Source organism: Taudactylus pleione, unplaced genomic scaffold (assembly GCF_031769625.1).
Source record: "Taudactylus pleione unplaced genomic scaffold, aTauple2 ptg000545l, whole genome shotgun sequence".
In the NCBI taxonomy this organism is placed as follows: domain Eukaryota; kingdom Metazoa; phylum Chordata; class Amphibia; order Anura; family Myobatrachidae; genus Taudactylus; species Taudactylus pleione.
Window position 1 is genome coordinate 302,844 of NW_028284947.1, and position 21,606 is coordinate 324,449.

The 21,606-nt window shown below is 40.3% G+C and overlaps 1 protein-coding gene and 1 pseudogene across 2 annotated transcripts in view; one reads left to right on the forward strand and one right to left on the reverse strand.

Annotated features, from left to right (window-relative positions):
- Positions 1 to 21,606, reverse strand: part of LOC148500833 (cadherin-8) — a 434,715-nt gene that overhangs the window by 113,239 nt on the left and 299,870 nt on the right. For both annotated transcript variants that reach the window (XM_088451277.1, XM_088451278.1), the window contains one exon: positions 4,094 to 4,281. In XM_088451277.1, coding sequence (XP_088307403.1) covers positions 4,094 to 4,281 — 188 coding nt within the window. The remainder of the gene's footprint in view (positions 1 to 4,093; positions 4,282 to 21,606) is intronic.
- Positions 5,845 to 5,962, forward strand: LOC148500834 (5S ribosomal RNA; annotated as a pseudogene).

Genomic DNA, 21,606 nt, shown 5'->3' on the forward strand with positions numbered 1-21,606 from the left:
GTGCACCATACCAATCAATCTTGTATAATTTATCTGTGCCGGCATCAATAGATCAGGCGTCCGGGCAACCCGCATACCAACTGACCAATTTAGTCAGTATGCAGTTGTGCATACACACTTACTATTCAGCCTGCCAATATGTCTAGCCAGAGGAAACAGTGTCGGCCTTATTTTTACTGCTTCATGGGGCCAAAATATGGGTTGGCAGGTCATGGGGTACACACCAGCAGAAGCGCACAATATACTGTTTGTTGGCTCTATGAACGATATATCGTACAATGTGTACTCAACATTAGAATTAGGATAAAATGTCAAAGGTTACAAGAAGGCAACACTGACATTTTTACTGGAGTCACCTGTGTCTAATTTCATTGTTTGAAATTGGTAAGGTAGTATAAAAAAAAAAATAAGGCATGTGACTGGCTTTCCAATCATCGGGGACTTCTTGCGAAGAAATTTCTAAAAAGTGTCTTAACATCCATTTTAGGACAATGCCATTTATGAAAGTGGATTACATGCTATAATGTGCATTTTACATTACTTAAAGTGTGTCTTCACTCAGAAATAAGTGTTTTTATACAATGAATTTCCATACTTAAAATGATAAAGTGACATTCTTGTTATCACTCCTTACAGATCTTAAAAGGTGCTCAAACCAATTAGCTCCTAACTGTCATTTTTTTAAACACATGACAGCTAGGAGCTGATTGGTTGGAGCACCACATAAGATTAGTAATGAGTGATAACAAGAATATCACTCGTTGAGAAATCTGGGCCTATGTCTCAACTTCGCAATTCACTAGAATAGTTCCTGATGCTTGAAATTTAACTTCAGCCCTAAATTGGCAGTTAAAAGACTCATACTATACAGGACTGTTGCTGCCATTTTGGAATAATTGACACTCAACAATAGTATACATGAAAATAAAGTGTGAGCTGCAATCAGTGTCGGACTGGCCCACAGGGGTACAGGGGTATGCACTATTACTCAGTGATGTCACTAGTTTCTATTGCATTTACATACCTAATATTCTTTGGTTCTCTCCACAGTAGATAGGTTTAACATTGAATAACATGATGTACAATTAATATGCAAATGGACGCATTAGTTATATCTCAGAACATCTCATGCAGTTATTTTTTATACAAATTGCTAAACGGCTATGCAATGTGCTAATTAATTACCTAAACATACCTCCAGCCTGCTCTATTATACTGCTATGTGGCAGGTACTGTATTTAGACATTTACACATTCTCCCAGTGCATAAGTGTAAACGAGCTCTCAAGGTGCTCTCAGATTATTGTGCAAAAGAAGAATAAAGATTATTATAATCAGATAATGTCTGTACATATTTAGTGGGGTTCTGCTGTGAAGACCATTAGCACTGCTGTGGGAATTTCCTTACAGAAAGAGATGTAGTCGGCATCCTGTCGGTCAGGAAGCCGGCAGTCAGCATACTGGTGCCGGAATCCCGACAGCAGTCGGAATCCTGGCTCCAGAATTCCAACCGGTTACATCCCAATGGTAAGTATTAGGGTTAGGTTTAGGGTTATGGTTAGGTACTAGGAGGAGAGTTAGGTTTAGTCTGTGGGGGGAGGGTTAGGGTTAGGCACCAGGAGGAGGGTTAGGGTTTGGCTGCAGGAGGGAAGGTTAGGGTTAGGCTGCGGGTGGGAGGGTTAGGGATGGGCTGCAGGGGGGAGGGTTAGGCTGTGGGTGGGAGGGTTAGGTATAGGCTACGGGAAAGGTGGGTTAGTGGGAGGGTTAGTGGTTATGGCTCGGATACTTACCTAATTCTGTTGGGACGCCGTTGACGGTATTCTGACCACTGGCATCCTGACCTCCTGACCTCCTGTACCCAACCCTTTTCTAATACTAAAATCAAAACAATTGATCCTATTAAGAAAGGCTAAAATGTTATCTTCATACATAGTTATACATAAAACTTGCATAACTCCCAACATTTACAAATGCCAAATCAAGTCAAAATAGACCCTGCCCTAATCTGCTATAACTCAGCCAAGGTTCACCCAGAAACACCCACTTTCAAAAAACTCAGTAAAATTGTGAAGTATGGATTATTTACTAAGGACACAGTTGTGCGTATTTTTTGTGGGTATGTTTAACGTTAGGAATTTAAAGCTGACTTATACAGGTTGCAAAATGCTGATTATTTATTCACCTAATTATAAAAGAGCCTTTGTGGATCTAGAAAAAACAGAATAAATACTTTATTGAGCTTGATAGATTGCAGACTACCTGGAATCCCTATTGAATATCAACCAGCGAAAGTTCTTTTTTTACCGTGGTTGTGTAATGATCCTTCCAAAGTGATTTAGGGAATGTGTATGCTTACTAACCTTCTGTAGCTTACAGCTCCTTTCCTGGACTAGTGAATTTATGGCCTCTTTTTATCTCCTCAGGTACACTACTCCTCTTACTGTGATAATATTTTACCTTTACTAACAGCAAGATTATATGTGTATACCCATGATAATAAAAGGAAATCATCACCATGATACATTTGTAAGTATGTTAGAACACATATACTTATAATAATGGAACACATATATTATGCAGGTTTATATAGGGATACAGTATATATGGCAATACCGAATAATTTTTACATTTTATTGACCTGGAGCCGCTGAATCACTGCGAATGTCATGCAGATAATTTGTTTCAAAAGAATTAAACATATATCTTAAAAACAAATAGAACAAAATCAAATTAGAAAGTATTTTCATACCCTTAAAATGTCTTTCCAAATTACTTTTTAGTGTCTGAACTATTAACAAAAAAAAGATTGGTGAATTCATTTCCTAATATAGATATATTAGCTGAATATCAGGATTAGTTAAGAGAACTGAACTGTGGAAGATTCACTCAATTCTTGTCTTACGCATCATTTATTGAAGCTGATTATTGAGAGTAAAACAGGGTTGCAATATAAATGTGTCCAATATCTGGGCTCTGTTGTATAGAAGGTGCTTTATCTACCTAAAATATGGCTTTTCGAAACACACGTCATCACTGTCAGCAATCAATAGTGCAAATAGCTTTTTCTTTTTAATTCAGCGACAGTGTCATCATGTATATACTCTGTCTTTTTAAGCATTTCTTGTAAAACCTTCAACTAAAAACATAGACTTAAGACAAAAGACTACTGGCTTCTTCGTAGGTCTAGAAACAGCATATGAAATTTAAAATACATGTACATCCTGTACATTTGAGAAATGTAAAGATCCTTATAGTTATAAAAAATAAATACTTTAGATTACAGATATATTATTGATTAAACCCATCTGATGTCACAGGTTACCCCAGAGAGCTATTAATGGAAGAAAGCCATAAACATATCTTATTAACTTCATATTACCTGTTCAGATGTCTTCTTACTATCTTAAACAACTATGATGAATTAAATTGATTATCATCTGTCATGTACCCATAGGCATGTGGAGAAGATGGCACAGGGGGGCCGCTTTGGCACTTCCCCCTCTGCCGAGTCATGGTCTACCACGTCCGCCCTCCCTCTGGAACATACACTACTCACCTGGACTCACCTAGCTGCCTAGGTCTATGTCCCAGTGTGAAGGGGACAGGTTTATATCCTGGTGGGAGGGGAAATAAAGTAAACAATGACCCATCGGGGGGGGGTAGTGCTGAAGCAGCACATTCTGTGCCAGCTTCTGTGCACACCTATGCATGTACCCATGATGTATTAATCATCTGATTTCTCCAATTACTTCCCACCACAGCCGTGAATACGCCTTGGACCTAATGTTCACCAAGAACTCATATTCCTAAGATGTGAGATGAGATTTTCATGGTTCTATTGCATTTTTTTAATTCTTGAATAATAATTACATTTAGATTCCTGAGATAGTCTAACATCTTTTGGGAAAACTAGGGCTGGAATTTATTTGTATTTCTGTATCAATATCGCTATTAGACAATACAGAGAGTCACATCCATCGCACCAGCCATCAACCTGACATCATTGGGCAGCAACCAATTTTCCCTTACTGTTCTGCAGTATGTATTTAACTATTAATTTATAAAAAAAAGTTTTAAAATTAATTAGCAATTACCTTTCGTAATCGAATGACTCCATCCTGTGTCTGGGAATCAGTAACGATTTCAAACATATCTCTCCCATCACCATCAATGATATCAAATGATGATTTAGCGTTGTCTCCGGTGTCTCGATCATTTGCCTTCACCCGTCCAAGTGCATCACCAACAGCAATGTCCTCTGGGACTACAAACTGATACTGACCTTACAAATAAGGGAGAGAAAATATTACAACTAAAGTTAATGCAACCAAACCCCTGATTAGCAATCCCTAATTTTGCTACAATTAGGCATGCTGTCTCCATAACAATGCAAATCAGTGTTACTTTGTGCTATAAATGCTCCGATGGCAGATTCTGCTCCAAATGTTGAATAACCATTAGACCTAAACATTGTATACAGTAAATACAATATATATATATATAATATATATATATACATATATATATAATATATATATACACAGTGTATATATATATATATATATATATATATATATATGGTGCAGATGTTTGTCACTCTGGATAAAACTGCAAAAACCGGGGTGCCCTCCTAAATGGTTAATATAAATAACAATGATCCTCCTGTATGAGGTACAAATTAGTACAGAGGCATCATCCCACGTCGCTTAAAAGGAGTTTGCCATATTCCCAGTTTTTACGTGCACTTAGGATAACCAGTGATCCCTCCCAAGCAGAACAAGAAATTGATTGTATGATAACCAAATTTGCACAACGTGGGTATAGACGCAAGGATCCCATTGCGGCGAAAACCAGGGCAATATCAGTGCACGGACGGACAAATGAATCCAACAAAATCGCAAGCAACAAAACTGAGACGATGCTATTTGTCAATCAACATAATGTCGCCAGCAAATTCATCAACTCCACAGCCAAATGCCTCTGGCCGATAATTAACATGGACAATTCCATCAAGTCGTTAAAAAATTCCAAAGATCATGCTGGGCTACAAATGTGGCAAAAATCTGAAGGATTGGCTTGTACACAACGACATCAACTTTGGTCCCATTAACACTGAACAGCATTTCCTATCTAAGAGACCGGGATGTTATCGATGCACTGGCTGCACCACATGCAGTTTTATGGAAACTGGCCCAGACATTGTACACCCGCATTCGGGGAAACGTTTTCCAATCAGGCATTTATTAACATGCACGTCCAAATACGTGGTATATAAGATCCGCTGTCCCTGTGGACTGCCATATATTGGGAAAACCACCTGCACTGCTAGAATTAGAATGGCCCAACACCGTACTGCAATCCGTCAAGCACTAGAGGGAAAGGAAATAGACCAACCATTAGCTCGCCACTTCAAGAACTTTCGACACTCATTATCCACCTTGGTGTATAAACTTATTGATCATGTCCCTATGAATAAACGTGGAGGTGATAGGGACAAGAAATTGCTACAACTTGAAACTTTTTGGATTGATAAAATGAACACTATATCTCCATTTGGTCTTAACAAACAACTATCCTTTTCCTGTTTTTTTTAAGGACTTCCAGTGACGGTTTGTTGTTGTCACACATTGAATTTATACTTACACTTACAGGGTATTGGTTACCCATTTTTCCCAAAGAGTGTTTATGGATATTCTGCACCGTTGCATTATCCACACTGGTTGTTCTCATGGATATGTCGTGTGTCACTACTTGTTTTCTACTGATCCATTTACTGTATTCAGATATATTGTGGTCTCGGTTGGTGGCATGCGCAGGACAATCGTATTTGGAATTGCTATTCTTCTGCTACAGCCATACTACACTGGATACACCTTGCACCATCTGATCTTATAAGCTAAGCAGTGTAGGCCAGGCTAGTACTTGGATGGGAGACCCCCTAGGAATACCTGGTGCTGTAACATGGAGTTATCCTTGCTGACACCTGTCCAGTCGCATTTGCCGGTTCATTTTGTCCATTTTCATTCTTTATCTACACAGTGTATTGATCTTATTAGATTTATCAACACGTTTATCTAAGTACCGCGTGGAGTGTGTTTTGAACATTCTTATTTCAGATTACGGACAAATTATGAGTTTACTTGTGTTTATTTTGGATTAATTTGCTATTCTTTAGTGGCTGTGGCCACCCCATACTCTATTCTTATATGACTTACCATTTTTGGTACAGTCAGAACCATGCATCATCATGCATTATGGTGCTCCACTACCAGTTCAGTCCCCTAGATGTTAACTTATCTCATTTATCAATTTATTCTTTATTATTCACATTCTTATGTGTATATATTTACATATTCATTGTTAAATGTCTCATTCATTTACTTCATGGTGTTGCCTTTGACCATTCATAGTCCATGGTCACCAGCACCTGTGTTATACATTACCAGTTTTCCTTTATATGCATTACTTTATTATGTCATACTGTGGGGAATTCATGTTATAGTAGTTCATATGTATCACTTTGTCCCTTCTTTACTCACTTATTGTTTATTGCCACATGTGTGCCGCGAGTTAGAGTTTCATGTTGCCGGTTTCTATTGGGTAGTTTAACACAGTTGCTGCCTCTCAGCGCTAGCCGCATGCTCTCTCCCCAGCAAGCGCTTTACGCGGTGGGGAGTGCAGCATGCTGCCGCTGTGTATCTATGTTTGTACATAATCACCGGGTTGCCCTGGTTGCTCACCATGGCAATGACGCTTGGTGCGGCTGCATCACTGTGGAAGCGCCCTGTCCCACCCTGATGATGTCATCCATGGCGTGGGGAGAGCTGCACATGGTTACTATGGGATGTCACTGGGTATAAAGGTATGCACTGTATCTCTTGTTTTTAGTTCTTGATAAAAGTCGCCAGACTGAAACGTTGAACTTTGACCTATCGTAGTCATGAGTCTTCTTTACTACAGTCCTGTGAGTGCCGCTGTTATTTATATATATATATATATATATATATATATATATATACAGTGTATATATATATATATATATATATATATGTATATGGTGCAGATGTTCGGCGCTGGATAAAACTGCAAAAACCGGGGTGCCCTCCTAAATGGTCAATATAAATATCAATGATCCTCCTGTATGAGGTACAAATTAGTACAGAGGCATGTCAACGTTTCAAGGTCCACAGAACTTTTCGTCAGGACTGTTGATGCTTGTTGTACAGTCCTGACGAAAAGGTTTGCGGACCTTGAAACGTTGACTAGCCTCTGTACTAATTATCACCATGTCATAAGTATATGATACATTTTCTACTTTACAAGGGAGTGCCTCCTCTTTTTTGTTCAGATTCTGGGGGGTCTTTGTACCTCAAACAGGAGGATCATTGTATATATATATATATATATATATATATACTGTATATAAATTAGTGAAATAGCATGATGGTGGAAGAAAGACTGGCCAGCTAGTCAGTGGAACCACTTGACCTAATATGAGTTCACTTCAAAGACCATTTGCGTGGGTCAATTTCCCTAACAGCAATGGCAGAGAAGCAAGATATTTCTGACTCCCATACCAATAACACACACAAAAAAACACACTGCCAGGTGGAGCTGCTGACCTCAGCAGGGTGAAATCAGCCTATTCAGTGTATTGAATGGGAGTGCCCCTCACAGCACTGCAAGATGGCTACTGGACTGCCATTCCTTCCTACCAACACCCACAAAGCTGACAAAATTACATACCAAAAAGGGGAGGGAAATTCAGGAAACAAAGAGGCAGATCACAATCCAACTATCCACTATAAACCAGAGACACACCCAGTCTACACCTCCAAACAGTTATAGGCTGATCAATCTGACACCACACCACAATCCCAAAATGGAGACCACAATGTAAATTACATCCTACATACAACCTGTCTCAGCCTAGGGATTTATAAATCGCCAAATTTACTTCAATGTTCCATTAATTGCAACACCACAACTGTAAGCTCTATAGGTGCAAATAATAGGAATAAAGATCTGTATACCAGACATGACAAATATTCTGATATTTTTTCCCCGTCCTTTTGAAAATGACACACAGCCTACTGGTGTCAACATTTTCTACCCATTCTCTTTCATTTTCAAACACTGTATTACCATCTCCCACATGGGCAGTGCAATCACTGCAAGGGTATCTCATGATCATGATATTGACATAATATTATCAATAGGGGATTAAGGATTTTTATGAAACCAACAAATGGTTCATATTAATCAGAATTGGAGAATAAATTTATAGGAGTACTCACTTATTTTCTCCAGTTAACTAATAATCTAATTGATCGAAGGGCAAAAATTCTTAATTGTATTGAAAAATTTGAAAAGATTTCTGATGCGTTAATCCTTATACCACCTCCAAAAAATTGCATATAGATTTGAAAATGGCGTTACAGCTGTGTTTTCACTAACCTATACTGAAATCACTCCAAATAGCCCCATCTGGCACACCATGAAGAACACGACTAAGGATCGTATTCAATTTGAGGCAAAATGTCGGAATCGGCGATAATTTATCGCCGATGACGTAATTTTCGCCTATTTCAATTATCACCGTATTCAATTACATTGACTTTTCGCCGATGCAAAAAGTCAATGTAAAAAATTGGGGATAAATATTCGCCAGCCTTCAGCTTGCAAAAAAAAGTGCAGAATTGGGGCTTAGGTGTGCAAGCTTAAATTAGCCTGCACGTTGGGAATGCCCCCTTAAAACGATCTGTGTCAAAAAAAGTTTTAAAAAAATAGGGACACCCCCAAAAATTAAGGTTAAAAAAAAAGTAGGGAACACACTTCTAAATTGAATGGAGTCGAGAGGGGTTCCCTTATATGCGGCAGGTGTTCTCTTCATTGCGGGAGTAGCGGCAGGTGCATTTTTGCAGAATTTTAAAAAATCATTTAAGGGACTTAAAAATATACTTACACCCATTTTCATGTACCCCAAATTTGATGGGCATAGTTATTTTTCCCCAAAAAACTTCTAAATGCTCACCTTCTTTCTAGCCGCATTTATGCACCTGCCACGGCTGTTTAAAAACCCAAATTTCTTCTGCAGGCAAAAATGGGGGTACCCATAGTGACCCCCCATGTCTGAACATCTTTAGGGGGGGTCCTAGGATTATTTGCCGAAAATTCCCATTTTTTTTCGCGGATCCCAGTTTCGCCGGTTCCCGTTTTCGCCTACTTTGGAATTGAATACGGGGAATAGCGGGCACGCGTGTGATACTTTTCCACCAAAAACAGGTGAAGGAGGCGAAAAGTCCAGCAGGCAAAAAGTCTGGACTTTTCACCTCAAATTGAATACGGGTCTAAACCTCACCATTGGCCCCATCACTCAACATTTTACCAAATTTGCATTTTTTCACTCTGCGAACATGACAAAATGCACACAGTACGAGCACCCTGAACACCACTAATATATTTTAGGGACAACAGAGTGAAACACGGATAAGGAAGAATTTGAGAATGAGGCAAGAGAACGGGGCCGATATGATATAACCGCGCCATGCATCCCACCATACAGCATAATGGTAAATGTGCAAGTTTACACTGCCGCAATTGCAATTACAGTACAAATCCTAAGCTCCATGTACACTATAATTGTGTTTGTATGCAGCTGCAGTGTGAAATAGACTCTGTGGTGCAAGATTTATGAAATAGTGCTGGAGTCCAAAAGTTACTGCAGTTAAGTCGTGCCATGCAGCACAAAAACAATATCAAAATGAGGATATATCTGTATTTAATAAAAAAGAATAAACTAAATGGGGATTAGAATGATTGTGTAAAAGGAAACCAAAAAAAATTGAGTCACTTTTATTGGGTTGATATTAATTAATCCTATTGAACCAAATCCTTTACATAGTGATATTGTTTTTTTTTTGTTTAGTATGATCCCTCCCTTGCATGCACCTGAAGAGTATCGCCAAATTGATTTGAGCAGCATCCACTTTGTTATGTTTGCATGGTGATATTGTGCAAGCCACGAACTGGAAAAAAATGCGGATTCAATTTAGTAAAGATATTAACCTCCAATGGGAATCAAATACCACGTAGTTTCCAATACCAAGTTAGATTATATAAAACATTAGTATAAAATGTTAGCCTCAAATTTGAATAGAGATGTCCACGCAGAATATACTCCCGCCCAGTAATAATTTTTTACATTAGTGTGGAAACGGGTTGGGTATGTAATGCCGAGAGTCGGGAACCCAGTGGTCAGATTCCTGATGCTGGGATCCCGACAGGTTAACATACCGACACTTGTTGGTTGGTATGCTAACCCTCCCCCTCTCCCTACCCTTACCCTCCCTCTTTGGTGCCTATGCCTAATCTCCCCCCTTAGTGCCTGAAGCTAACCTCCCCCTCCACATGCCTAACCCTAACTCTCCCCCCTTAGGGCCTAACCCTAGCACTCCTCCTAGCACCTAACCCTAAACCTAACCCCCCGATACTTACTTTTGGCATGCCGGCGGTCCGTATTCTGGAGGCGGGATTCTGACTGCTGTCGGGATTTTGGCGCCAGGATATAGTCCGTCAACATGCCGCGTGGAGGTATGCTGACTACATCCCTGTGGAAACTGCCACAAACTCTATGAATAACTTTCACTTTCACCTTAAGTGCCCTCACCAACCTCTCTGACCTCTACATATACACCTCAGTTCTCTACTCCTTCATAATCTCCTTGCCTTGTTCAACCAAACTATTCCCCCAATCTTGCATCCCTCAAAAAAACTCTCAAAACTCAACTCCTATTGCCTGCCCATCTGTGCAACCCCCCATTCATCTTCTTGTTTTGTTTTTTCAGAATCACCCTCGTGTGTTGTGGTTTTGGAACTGCATTTAAATAAATAAAAATAAAACAACCGCTAATATTTTGACATGTTTACAGTTACATATAATCCAAGACCCGAGTTTGGTTTTAAAATCTGAGTTCTGAACTGCAGGAAGATACGAACTAGGACTCGGTTTGAATCTGTACCCCATAGTGATTCCAAACTCGGGCTTGGTTTGACTTGGAACACCTAAATTCGGTTGTTTTCAGTTCTCTGGGAACCGAACTCGCACATCTCTACTATAAAGTGTTCTTATATTGAAGATCACCTATTTGAAATGTGTTTATTTTAAATAACACTTTTATTGGAGCCAAATTGTTAATTAAATAATCTTTCAGCAAATACTTTTATCTCTGTGTTCCTGCTTCCACATCCCTAGAATAGTAATAGTAATCAGCCAATATATGTATCAAAAGGAGCAAACACAGAAAGCACCACTGCATAATATATAGTCTGACTCATGTGATATATAAGGTTAAAGGTTTTATAGTCTGTCATTATAGAATACCATTTTCTCAATTGTACTTTCATATAATTTACAAATATATATTCGTTCAGTAATCAGAAAAGTGTAAATGGGGGATTTTATTGTACTAGCATCCTTGTGTATGATCCACACTAAACATGATAGAGATGTACTATGACCCAGCTCTGCTTCCCGGGAGCCGGATGCCAGCTATAACAGCAGCATGCTAATTAAGCAGCTGCTGACTACAAGTCTCTTGCAGCTGGCACTCTCACCATGAGCATAACTATAGCTATATGTTTATGTGTATTCTATATAATAAAAACTGCAATAGACATAAACTATTTTCTAAACCATTGTAGATTTCACCAATCCTTATAGCATAATTACTACGCTATACACTATATCTTTGTGGTGCTAAACTTAACATTTCCAGTTGGATGTACAATCTGCAGTCAATCTGTTGCATTCGTATAACTTAGTTTTTTTCTAGGCATTTACAGACACATGGATTCTTTCAACAATATCCGCCAGTGCCCTTTATCAAGCTAAGCCGGTGATGGGAAAATGGGGGTCCTTGTCCGTATGTCCCTGCAAGAAATCTGCATTTTTTTTTCTTAATGTGTGACTATATCTGTTTTATTATTGTGACACCAGAAAAACCATTCTCCTGTATAAGAAAGTCTGTGATTCCCAGTAACAGTTTCTAGGTTTGTATATGACCAAATTGCAGTCCTAGGGCTATATTTAATAATGCGTGGGTTTTTAGAAGTGGAGATGTTGCCCATAGCAACCAATCATTTACCTAGCAGCTTCTAGAAGATAACAGCTAGAATCTTATTGGTTGCTATGGGCAACATCTTCACTTCTATAAACCTGCACTTTAGTAAATGTACCCCTTGGTTGGGAAAAGTGAATCTTGTAGCTACCACACAGTTCTGTGTGTAGTGATTGTTATAGTAAACAGCCACCATCCAGAATAAGGGGTCTATTTACTAAGCAATGTTAGGAGACAAAGAGAAAAGTGATAAGAAAGTGATAAAGTGCCAGCCAATCAGCTCCCAACTGTGTCATCTCACAGCCTGTGTTTGAAAAATGGCTGGCACCTTATCACTTTTCACTCGTCACTCTTCCTAACACTGCTTAGTAAATAAACCCCTAAGTTTGCAAGTGTGTTATAAATCAGCACTAGACATTTTCACTAAGCTGGTTGCAGCATGGCTGACATGGCTAGTGTTTGAATATGGCTTTCCTCAGCAGGGGGGAACAGGAGGGCCAAATGGTGTTGTATTGTCTTTTTTTTCTGAATAATTTTTTCTTTAATTTTATTCAGCTACCGGTGGGGGCGAGATAGTGTAGGGACAGTTGCCTGTACTCAGGGCTGTAGAGAATTGTGTTGGGCCCTGGTACTGTAGGGGGCATGGGCTAATCACACTGGGTGAAACCAATCCCCCTAAATAAAAGTATTAAAAAACAATATTTGTGGCATTGTGCTCCCCTCAGCCAGGGGCAAATCCAATGGGGGAGGTGCAATCAGTGCGATCGTCCCCCTCTCCTGCACATCGAGTGCAGACGGAGGAGACTGCTCCACTGCTAAGCTCAGTGGCTGCAGCCTCCCTGGACCAACCAAAGCTGAAAACACTGGGGTAAGAGAGGCTGCTGCAGCATCGCTGACAGGTAAGTGGGATGACAGACCTTGGCTCTTCTAACGAGCTGCTTTTATTTAGTGCACCTGCCACGCAGAGCTCTCAGGCCCTGATTCAGACCCGCTCGCATCCGCTGGCCTCTCGTTGGGTATGTGGGCGTTTTTTATTATTTATTTTTTTGTTCTCCAGCTGCTCGCAAAGCTGTGGGAGACCAGCCACAGTTTGTGCGAGCGGCCAGGAGACCATCGCGATAATCGCGACCTTCGGCCTTGCGACGAGACCCTACGGTCTAGGCTGCTGTAAGGCCGAGTGGACTTCCTGCTCTGATAGAGCAGGAAGTCCACTACTGACATCAGTAGTGATGTCAGTAAGACCACCCAACAAACGGCAGGCATTCCTAAGGGAACGTCTGCGTTTGTCCAGCCACCCACCCTACCCGCCCACAAACCAGGGCAAGCTGTCATTCACCATCGACAGCCGCCCCATCTTGTTGCGAGCCCCGTAGCGACTGAACTTCAGACGCTCAGCGGGGCTCATGCACAACGGACGCGGTGCAGTGCAGAAACATCAGGCCGCTTGCGAGCGCACAACGCTCGTAAGCGGCTCTGAATCAGGGCCTTAGTCTGCTCTGCAGCCTGTACAGCAGTGTGGTGAGCAGGGATCTTGCAAGACTAAAGCTAGAAACACACTATTCAAATATCTGACATTATCTGTAAATGGATGATCGGACCAATATTTAAATAGTGTGTATGCAGTCCATTTGAGCATTTTTAACCAATAAACGCTCAAAACGCTCCTATTCAGGTGAATGATATAGCATGTACTGTATTGTTCCCATCCTCCCAATTCCATTCAAGAGATGAAAGGAAAGTACACACTAAGCAAGAAATTGCTCAATGTGTACTGGTGTGCACCAATCCAATGATTGATCCATCGGATCAGAGCATTTACCGGATCATTGGCACCCATCGGGTATTATGTACCTGGCTTACAGCAAGCCATACAGAAGGATGATATAATTCCAACCAGCCAACTAGTAAGCAGAATGCAACCATAGACTGCAAGAGATATGGATGTGATCTCCATTCATAGCATGGAGTCGACTGGACAGCAGATGGGTGGAAAAACTTGATAACCAAACCAAATGATCCAGATGGTTTTCATACATTTTTTGTTTTCCATGTTCACTAAATAGTGGTTTTTGTCTTTTATGGTCAATAGAGTAAATAAATAACCCAAACTTATTTATTCAAAACATGCAGAAGTAGGCAGACACTGGCTGACGCTGTCTCCTTACTTCTGAGGTATCAAAGTTGGAGAGAAGTTGGCTGGTCTGCTGAAAGTGTTGGCTGATTGGCTATTCTGATGAAAAATGTAAGCTAGGTGCACACTTGTACAATCATACTTTCAAAGTGATTTTACTTTTGATTATACTAATGTTCGGGAGTCCCGTTCAAAGTGCTGATTCATGCGTACTCACCTTTACAATCTAACTTGTGATCCAGGACACGTATCTGTCTAAAATATCTGCTGAAACGATACAAAGGCAGCACTGCTGCTGGAGGAATATGGGCAGAAACATCGGGCAGAAGGAGTATAGACAGAACGGTTGAAAGTGCATACACACTTCATGCTTTGTCCGATATTGTACCATTGCATCCGATGAAAATTAAACTGCACATAAAACCTGATATTCAGATGCAACCTGTTTTCTTCAGATAAAACTTGATCGATCGTGCATACACACACTTAAGATATCATATGAATGGGTCGGGAGTCGAACAAATGGCCCGTTGATTGTGTGGGTGTGTACCCAGCTTTAGGTAGGTAAGTGGAGCACCATTTCTGTTGGACAGACAAGTTGGACAGTTGGTCAGTTGGATGGCTGGAGGAAGATTAGTCTGGTGGATGGTCAGCTTAAGATCCCTGCTCACAACACTGCCGTACAGACTGCAGAGTAGGCAGAGAGCTCTGCATGGCCCCCACACTGTAATGACAGGCAACCAATTAGATTTACTGCTAGGCTGCCTGACTTTTATGCATAACACACTGCAGGGCGAGTCCTGGTAAATACAACCTCCCATATATGCCTCTGCCCACTCCCCCATATCTCCCTCTGCCCACTCCCCATGTTTACAGCTACTTGTCCCCAATATCTGCCTCTGCTTGCTCTCTGCCCAATATCTGCCTCTGCTCATTCACCCATATCTGCCTCTCCCCCATAACTGCCTCTGCCCTCTCCCCCATGTCTACCTCTGCCCCTCTATCATATCTGCACCTCCCCCATTTCTGCCTCTGCTTCCTCCCCATATCTTGCTCTGCCCACTCCCCAATATTTGCTCTGCCACTCCCCCATATCTACCTCTGCCTGATCCCCCATATTTGCTTCTCTACCATATCTGCCTCTGCCCCTTCCTCCATGATTACCTGCACCTGTCCCCCATGTGTACCTCTGCCTGCCCTACTGTGTGCCTCTGCTTGGGACTCTTTTTTATCTGAATTAGGCCCCACAAATTCTGATGCTAGCTTTGTTCCTCAGAGCTGACAGTTGTAGAGAAGGTGCCACAACATGGGGATAGAGGTGGGAGGAGCAAGAAAACCACGGTTGGATTATCTGTTGTATATTTTGGCAGTGTAAATGGCTGCCTAGGGTATTGGGAATCCTAAGGGGACCACCAGCCACAAACCAACAATCTTTTTAATGCATTTGTCATATACAGGCAGAAGAGGTCTGAGGTTTTTGGGGCAAAATACGACTGCACCATGGGCCAGCACCATTATGGTTAATTGTCCTATAACATTGTTGCAGACATGGAAGCTATATTAATAATGCAGCACTAGTAACTCAGCCTCAGTCAGGCTCTGATTGGAGGAGCTCAGTGCATATTGATATAATTTCATGTGATTAAGGCTGAATGAGAGCATATTGGAGCCATCTTTGACAGTGAATCATAATTTGGAAGAGACCTAGACCACCCACACCAATGAACCCAGTGAAAACTGAAACAGGCTGCACAACATCCTCTAGTTTGTCTGGAAAAGTAGTTTTTTGCAAGGACAGATTTGAGGGGATAGGAAGGGAGGAACCACCTCAGTCCAATGTTTTGCCTAAGTCAGGCTTAGACTGCAATGCACAATAACTGCAGACCCAGCAAATGAGGAAAAATGACAGCAAGATGTATGGATGTGATCTCCATTCATAGCATGGAGTCGGCTGGTGGACAAACTTGATAATCAAACCAAATAATCCAGACCATTTCGGTCTTTGTTTTAGGCTGTGAACCATTATCGTTCATGTCCATTCATTGAATGATAATCATTCGGTTATTACTTTTATCGGTTAATCTGAACTATTATCGTTCATTGTGCAGTCAGTTTAACTCTGGCACTAGGTCAGACAGTGTATAGTGGCATCTGTTACTCGGAGCAATGTACATAACCCAGAGGCCAGGTATTACTGTACCTTCTAAGCTAAACATGATATGTTATATACGTCTGGTTCAATATGAATAGTTATGGGCAATTAGATTTAATAGAAATAATTTGTTTGAAGGCGGAAATGTCTTCTAATGCACTCATGAACAATTCCCCACTCACTATTCTAAATCTCTTGGCAGAACATAATAATGGATTGTGCGTATATTCTGGTGTGAAATATTTCACTGTCCAATTAAGAAAGATTTAATATTCTCCTAATTTCTGATTTATCTACCCCCAGCCTTCTAATAATAACACATCAAGGGGGAAAAAGTGCAAATAAGCTTCTTAAAATGACTTAGTTATTATACTAGAAAAAGCTGCAGAGACACCCCTGACTGTTTATAACTCAATTCTATGGGAAAAAGTATTCTACTGTCTGGAGGACTAGACCCAGCATGAAAATCGTTGATGCTTAATATTAAAAAACCTCTGAGATAATTAGAGATTTGGGAACTTTAATTTAGAACCATTAGACGCTATTAATACATTAGATAATGAACAGAAAGGGTGCTCATTTGCATATTTTACTGTGCTTTTACAAGGATGAGTTACAAAACAAAGTAGAACATCAACTCATATTTACTGGTTCATACATTAATCTGCTGATGCATTAGTGTGAAAGATGAGGAACAGAGCTAAACATCAGTTTCAGGAAAGGGGGTGGCTGAAAACTTAGACTCCCAGAAGATATATATATATATATATATACACATACATATGTATACACACACATATATATATATATATATATATATATATATATGCTACCATTCAAAAGTTTCGGGTCACTTAGAAATGTCCTTGTTTTTGAAAGAAAAGCACTGTTATTTTCAATGAAGATAACATTAAATTAATCAGAAATACACCCTATACATTGTTAATGTGGTGAATGACTATACTTAGCTGCAAACGTCCGGTTTTTAAAGGAATATCTACATAGGTATATAGAGGCCCATTTCCAGCAACCGTCGTTCCAGTGTTCTAATGGTACACTGTGTTTGCTAAGCACATTAGAAGACTATTGGATTATTAGAAAACCCTTGAAAACCCTTGTGCACAGCTGAAAACGGGTTTGCTCATTAGAAAAGCTATAAAACTGGCCTTCCTTTGAGCTAGTTGAGTATCTGGAACATCACATTTGTGGGTTCGATTATACTCTCCAAATGGCCAGAAAAAGAGAACTTTCATGTGAAACTCGACATTCTATTCTTGCTCTTAGAAATGAAGGCTATTCCATGCGAGAAATTGACAAGAAACTGAACATTTCCAACAATGGTGTGTACTACTCCCTTCAGAGAACAGCACAAACAGGCTCTAACCAGAGTAAAAAGAGAAGTGGCAGGCCCCGGTGCACAATTGTGCAAGAAGAGTAGTACAAAAGAGTATCTAGTTTGAGAATTAGATGGCTCACAAGTCCTAAACTGGCAGCTTCATTAAATGGTACTCGCAAAACACCAGTGTCAACGTCTACAGTGAAGAGGCGACTCCGGGATGCTGGCCTTCTAAGCAGATTGGCAAAGAAAAAGCCATATCTGAGATTGGCCAATAAAAGGAAAAGATTAATATGGGCAAAATAACACAGACATTGGACAGAGGAAGATTGGAAGTGTTATGGACAGACGAATCAAAGTTTGAGGTGTTTGGATCACACAGAAGAACATTTGTGAGATACAGAATAAGTGAAAAGATGCTGGGATAGTGCCTGACGCCATCTGTCAAGCATGGTGGAGGTAATGTGATGGTCTGGGGCTGCTTTGGTGCTGGTAAAGTGGGAGATTTGTACAAGGTAAAAGGGATTTTGAATAAGGAAGGCTATCACTCCATTTTGCAATGCCATGCCATACCCTGTGGACAGCGCTTGACTGGAGCCAATTTCCACCTCCAACAGGACAGTGACCCAAAGCAAACCTCCAAATTATACAATTAGTATTTAGGGAAGAAGCAGGCAGCTGGTATTCTGTCTTTAATGGAGTGGCCAGGGCAGTCACCAGATCTCAATCCAATTGAGCTGTTGTGGGTGCAGCTTGACCGTATGGTTCTCAAGAAGTGTCCATCAAGCCAATCCAACTTGTGGGAGGCGCTTCAGGAAGCGTGGGGGGAAATTTCTTCAGATTACCTCAACAAATTAACAGCTAGAATGCCAAAGGTCTCCAATGCTGCAATTGCTGCAAAAGGAGCATTCTTTGACGAAAGCAAAGATTGAAGGACAAAATTATTATTTCAAATAAAAAACATTATTTCTAACCTTGCCAATATCTTGACTATATGTTCTATTTATTTCGCAACTCATTTTATAAATAAAAGTCAGTTTTCATGTAAAACACGAAATTGTCTGGGTGACCCCAAACTTTTGAACGGTAGTATATATATATATATCTAAACATAGATATATATATATATATATATATATTATATATATATATATATATATTATATATATATATATATATATATCCAGCAAATCTGGATATATATATGTCTTTACACCCTGATGACAAGGCCGTTCAGGCCTTGAAACGTCGGCCTATATGGAACAATAAATTTCCTCTTGTTTCAATGAAGTCCGGATGAGTGCCGCCTGCTTCTATTTTTAGGAGATTCGCTGGATAAATTTTCTCTTTAGGAAGGCACCACGGCAATTACTGTTCTCTTTATCCAGAGTGCCCATCTACATGCAGTTATATATATATATATATATATATATAATTGACACCACTAATTAGTTAATTTTAATATGTTTACATTTGGGACATTGAACTCATTCCACATTTCGGGCACAGACTTTACTATTTTTCTACGATGTATTTTGTGCAGAATTTCCCTCATCATAATTGTTTTTGTTCCAACTTAAAATTAGAGATGAGCGGATTCGGTTTTACTCGGATATGTTTGAATTTCAAAAACGGCATTTTATTGGCTATCGGCTATCACGTGTTTTGGATAGCCAATAAAATAAATCCGAACTTGCTATAATTTTGGCAAAAAGAACCGAGTAAAACCGAACCCTCTCATCTCTACATAAAATACACCACAGAGCTGAATGAATGGACCCCATCGCCATCCCGGCTAGTAAACTATAAATTTGGTGATATGCAGAATGTTAAATTTACATATATATACTGTGGAATGACCTTTCTGCTGTTCAATGTCTTAAATTTGTTTTTTGTTTACAAATGTTGTTTTTGATTACAAAAATTGAAAATTATAAATGACTAACCTGTTTGACAAGTCTGTATAAAGCTGCCCATCCACTAGGTGATTAAACCTAGCGATGAAGCGATAACAATGGTCGTTATCGCTCCATCGCTTGGTAATCGCCCACAAATCGGGCAGTAAAAAGTTAAAAACGACCAGCAATGCGTGCGCCCGCTGGTCGTTTTTAATATCAATCATCGCCCGAACATGACGGTCAACCTGACAACCCGCCATCAGGTTGCCATGTTCGAGGATGATTGATCTGCATACACTGAACGTCTGAACGTTCAGTGTATGCACTTCACCCCACGGGAGACGACGGCATTGAAATCGTGCCGCCGTCCCCCGCATCGCTAAATGGATGGGCAGTTTTAGATGAAACAATTTATGTTATATCTTCTTGGGGTATATTTAACCCCCTAACAGTCATCATTCAGAATGGGGAGGGACTTAATAATTTGGAGGAGGAATCTCAGTAATATTGGAAAATGGTCCAGTTTATCTATATGGCATGTTGATATCCGGATGATAGATAGACAGTAACTAGACAGTCAACAAATAGACACCAGAAGATAGACAGTGAATAGGTCGACAGGGTTAAAAGGTTGACAGGGTTTAAAGGTCAACAGATAAATGGTTGACAATGCATAAGGTTGACGTGTGAAAACTCGATATGGTCAAAAGGTCAACATGCAAATGGTCGACACATAAAAAAGGCTTACATGTTTTTTCATGATTTTTAGGGTTAGGATTAGGGTTAGGATTAGGCACTCTCTATCTATCAAGATACTGTCTATCAATCCACACCTAGAATGTTTGCTGTAAATAGATCAGGTGAGTGTAAAAGTTGTTTCTTGTGTTGGGCAAAGGCCACAAAAAGAAAAATAACTCATTGCCAGGATGTCATAATATTGTATTAGCCAGTCCAGACGTAGATTTACTGCATCAAGCTCGCTTTTATTTCTTTGTTTATATTTCCTGACCAATCAATACAGAATGTGGCTGCCAGACGCTGCCAACTAATTCAGCATTCCTTATTTACTACTTAGTTGTGCAAATTTCTTCTTTTATTTCTTAGATTCAAATTAAATCATTTGGAAGAGTCGTGCAAGAAATGTATCAATTTTTCTATGGTTGATTTTATCATTAAAAGCTGAAAGAATTAAAGTGAAGATCTTCAACTGTATTACTTTGTGAAACCTGTACCTATCAATATTTCAGTAAAACATTGCATATAAAGTATTGCAGTAAATAATGGGAAACACTTATGAACAAAAGGCGCTAGTATCTATAGTAACCAAACATACTTGGTTTCATATTGTTAACTATACCAGAAAATAAATCAGAGGCTTTGGGCTATACAGTATGTAATAGGTTCTGATCTTCAGTTGCTGCGGGGATTACTGCGAGTCTCCCTATATTTTTAAAGTGGCAATCATTATAAAGGCTAATCCAGCTTGGCAGCCAGGGAGAAGAAAGATACGGAGCCGGCTGCAAACCAATCACAGCTCGTGGAAAGGAAGCCAATCAGGAGCAGCAGCTCCTGATTGGCTGCCATTCCACGAGCAGTGATTGACTCGTGGACTGTCCTATATTTCAAATGCTCTTTCGTCTCCCTGGCTGCTGCCCGGTGTATTCCGCCCTACTGCCTCCGAGGCCCTACACTCTCTATGGAAATGCTGCCAGCAGATGAAACCAGGTATGCGGACCCTGCCCTGGGGCCCCCCTCTAGTCCAGCCAGACTTTCCTGCACTTTACTTCCCCCAGTCCACCCAGCCTTCCCTGTGCCCCATCAGTCCAGCCAGCCAGCCAGCCAGCCTGCCTTTACTGCCCTGCCACCCCTAGTCCAGCCAGCCAGTCTGCTTTACATGCCCTGCCACCCCCAGTTCATCCAGCCTTCCCTGCCGTTTGCCCCCCTAGAACAACCGCTCAACTCTACCCCATA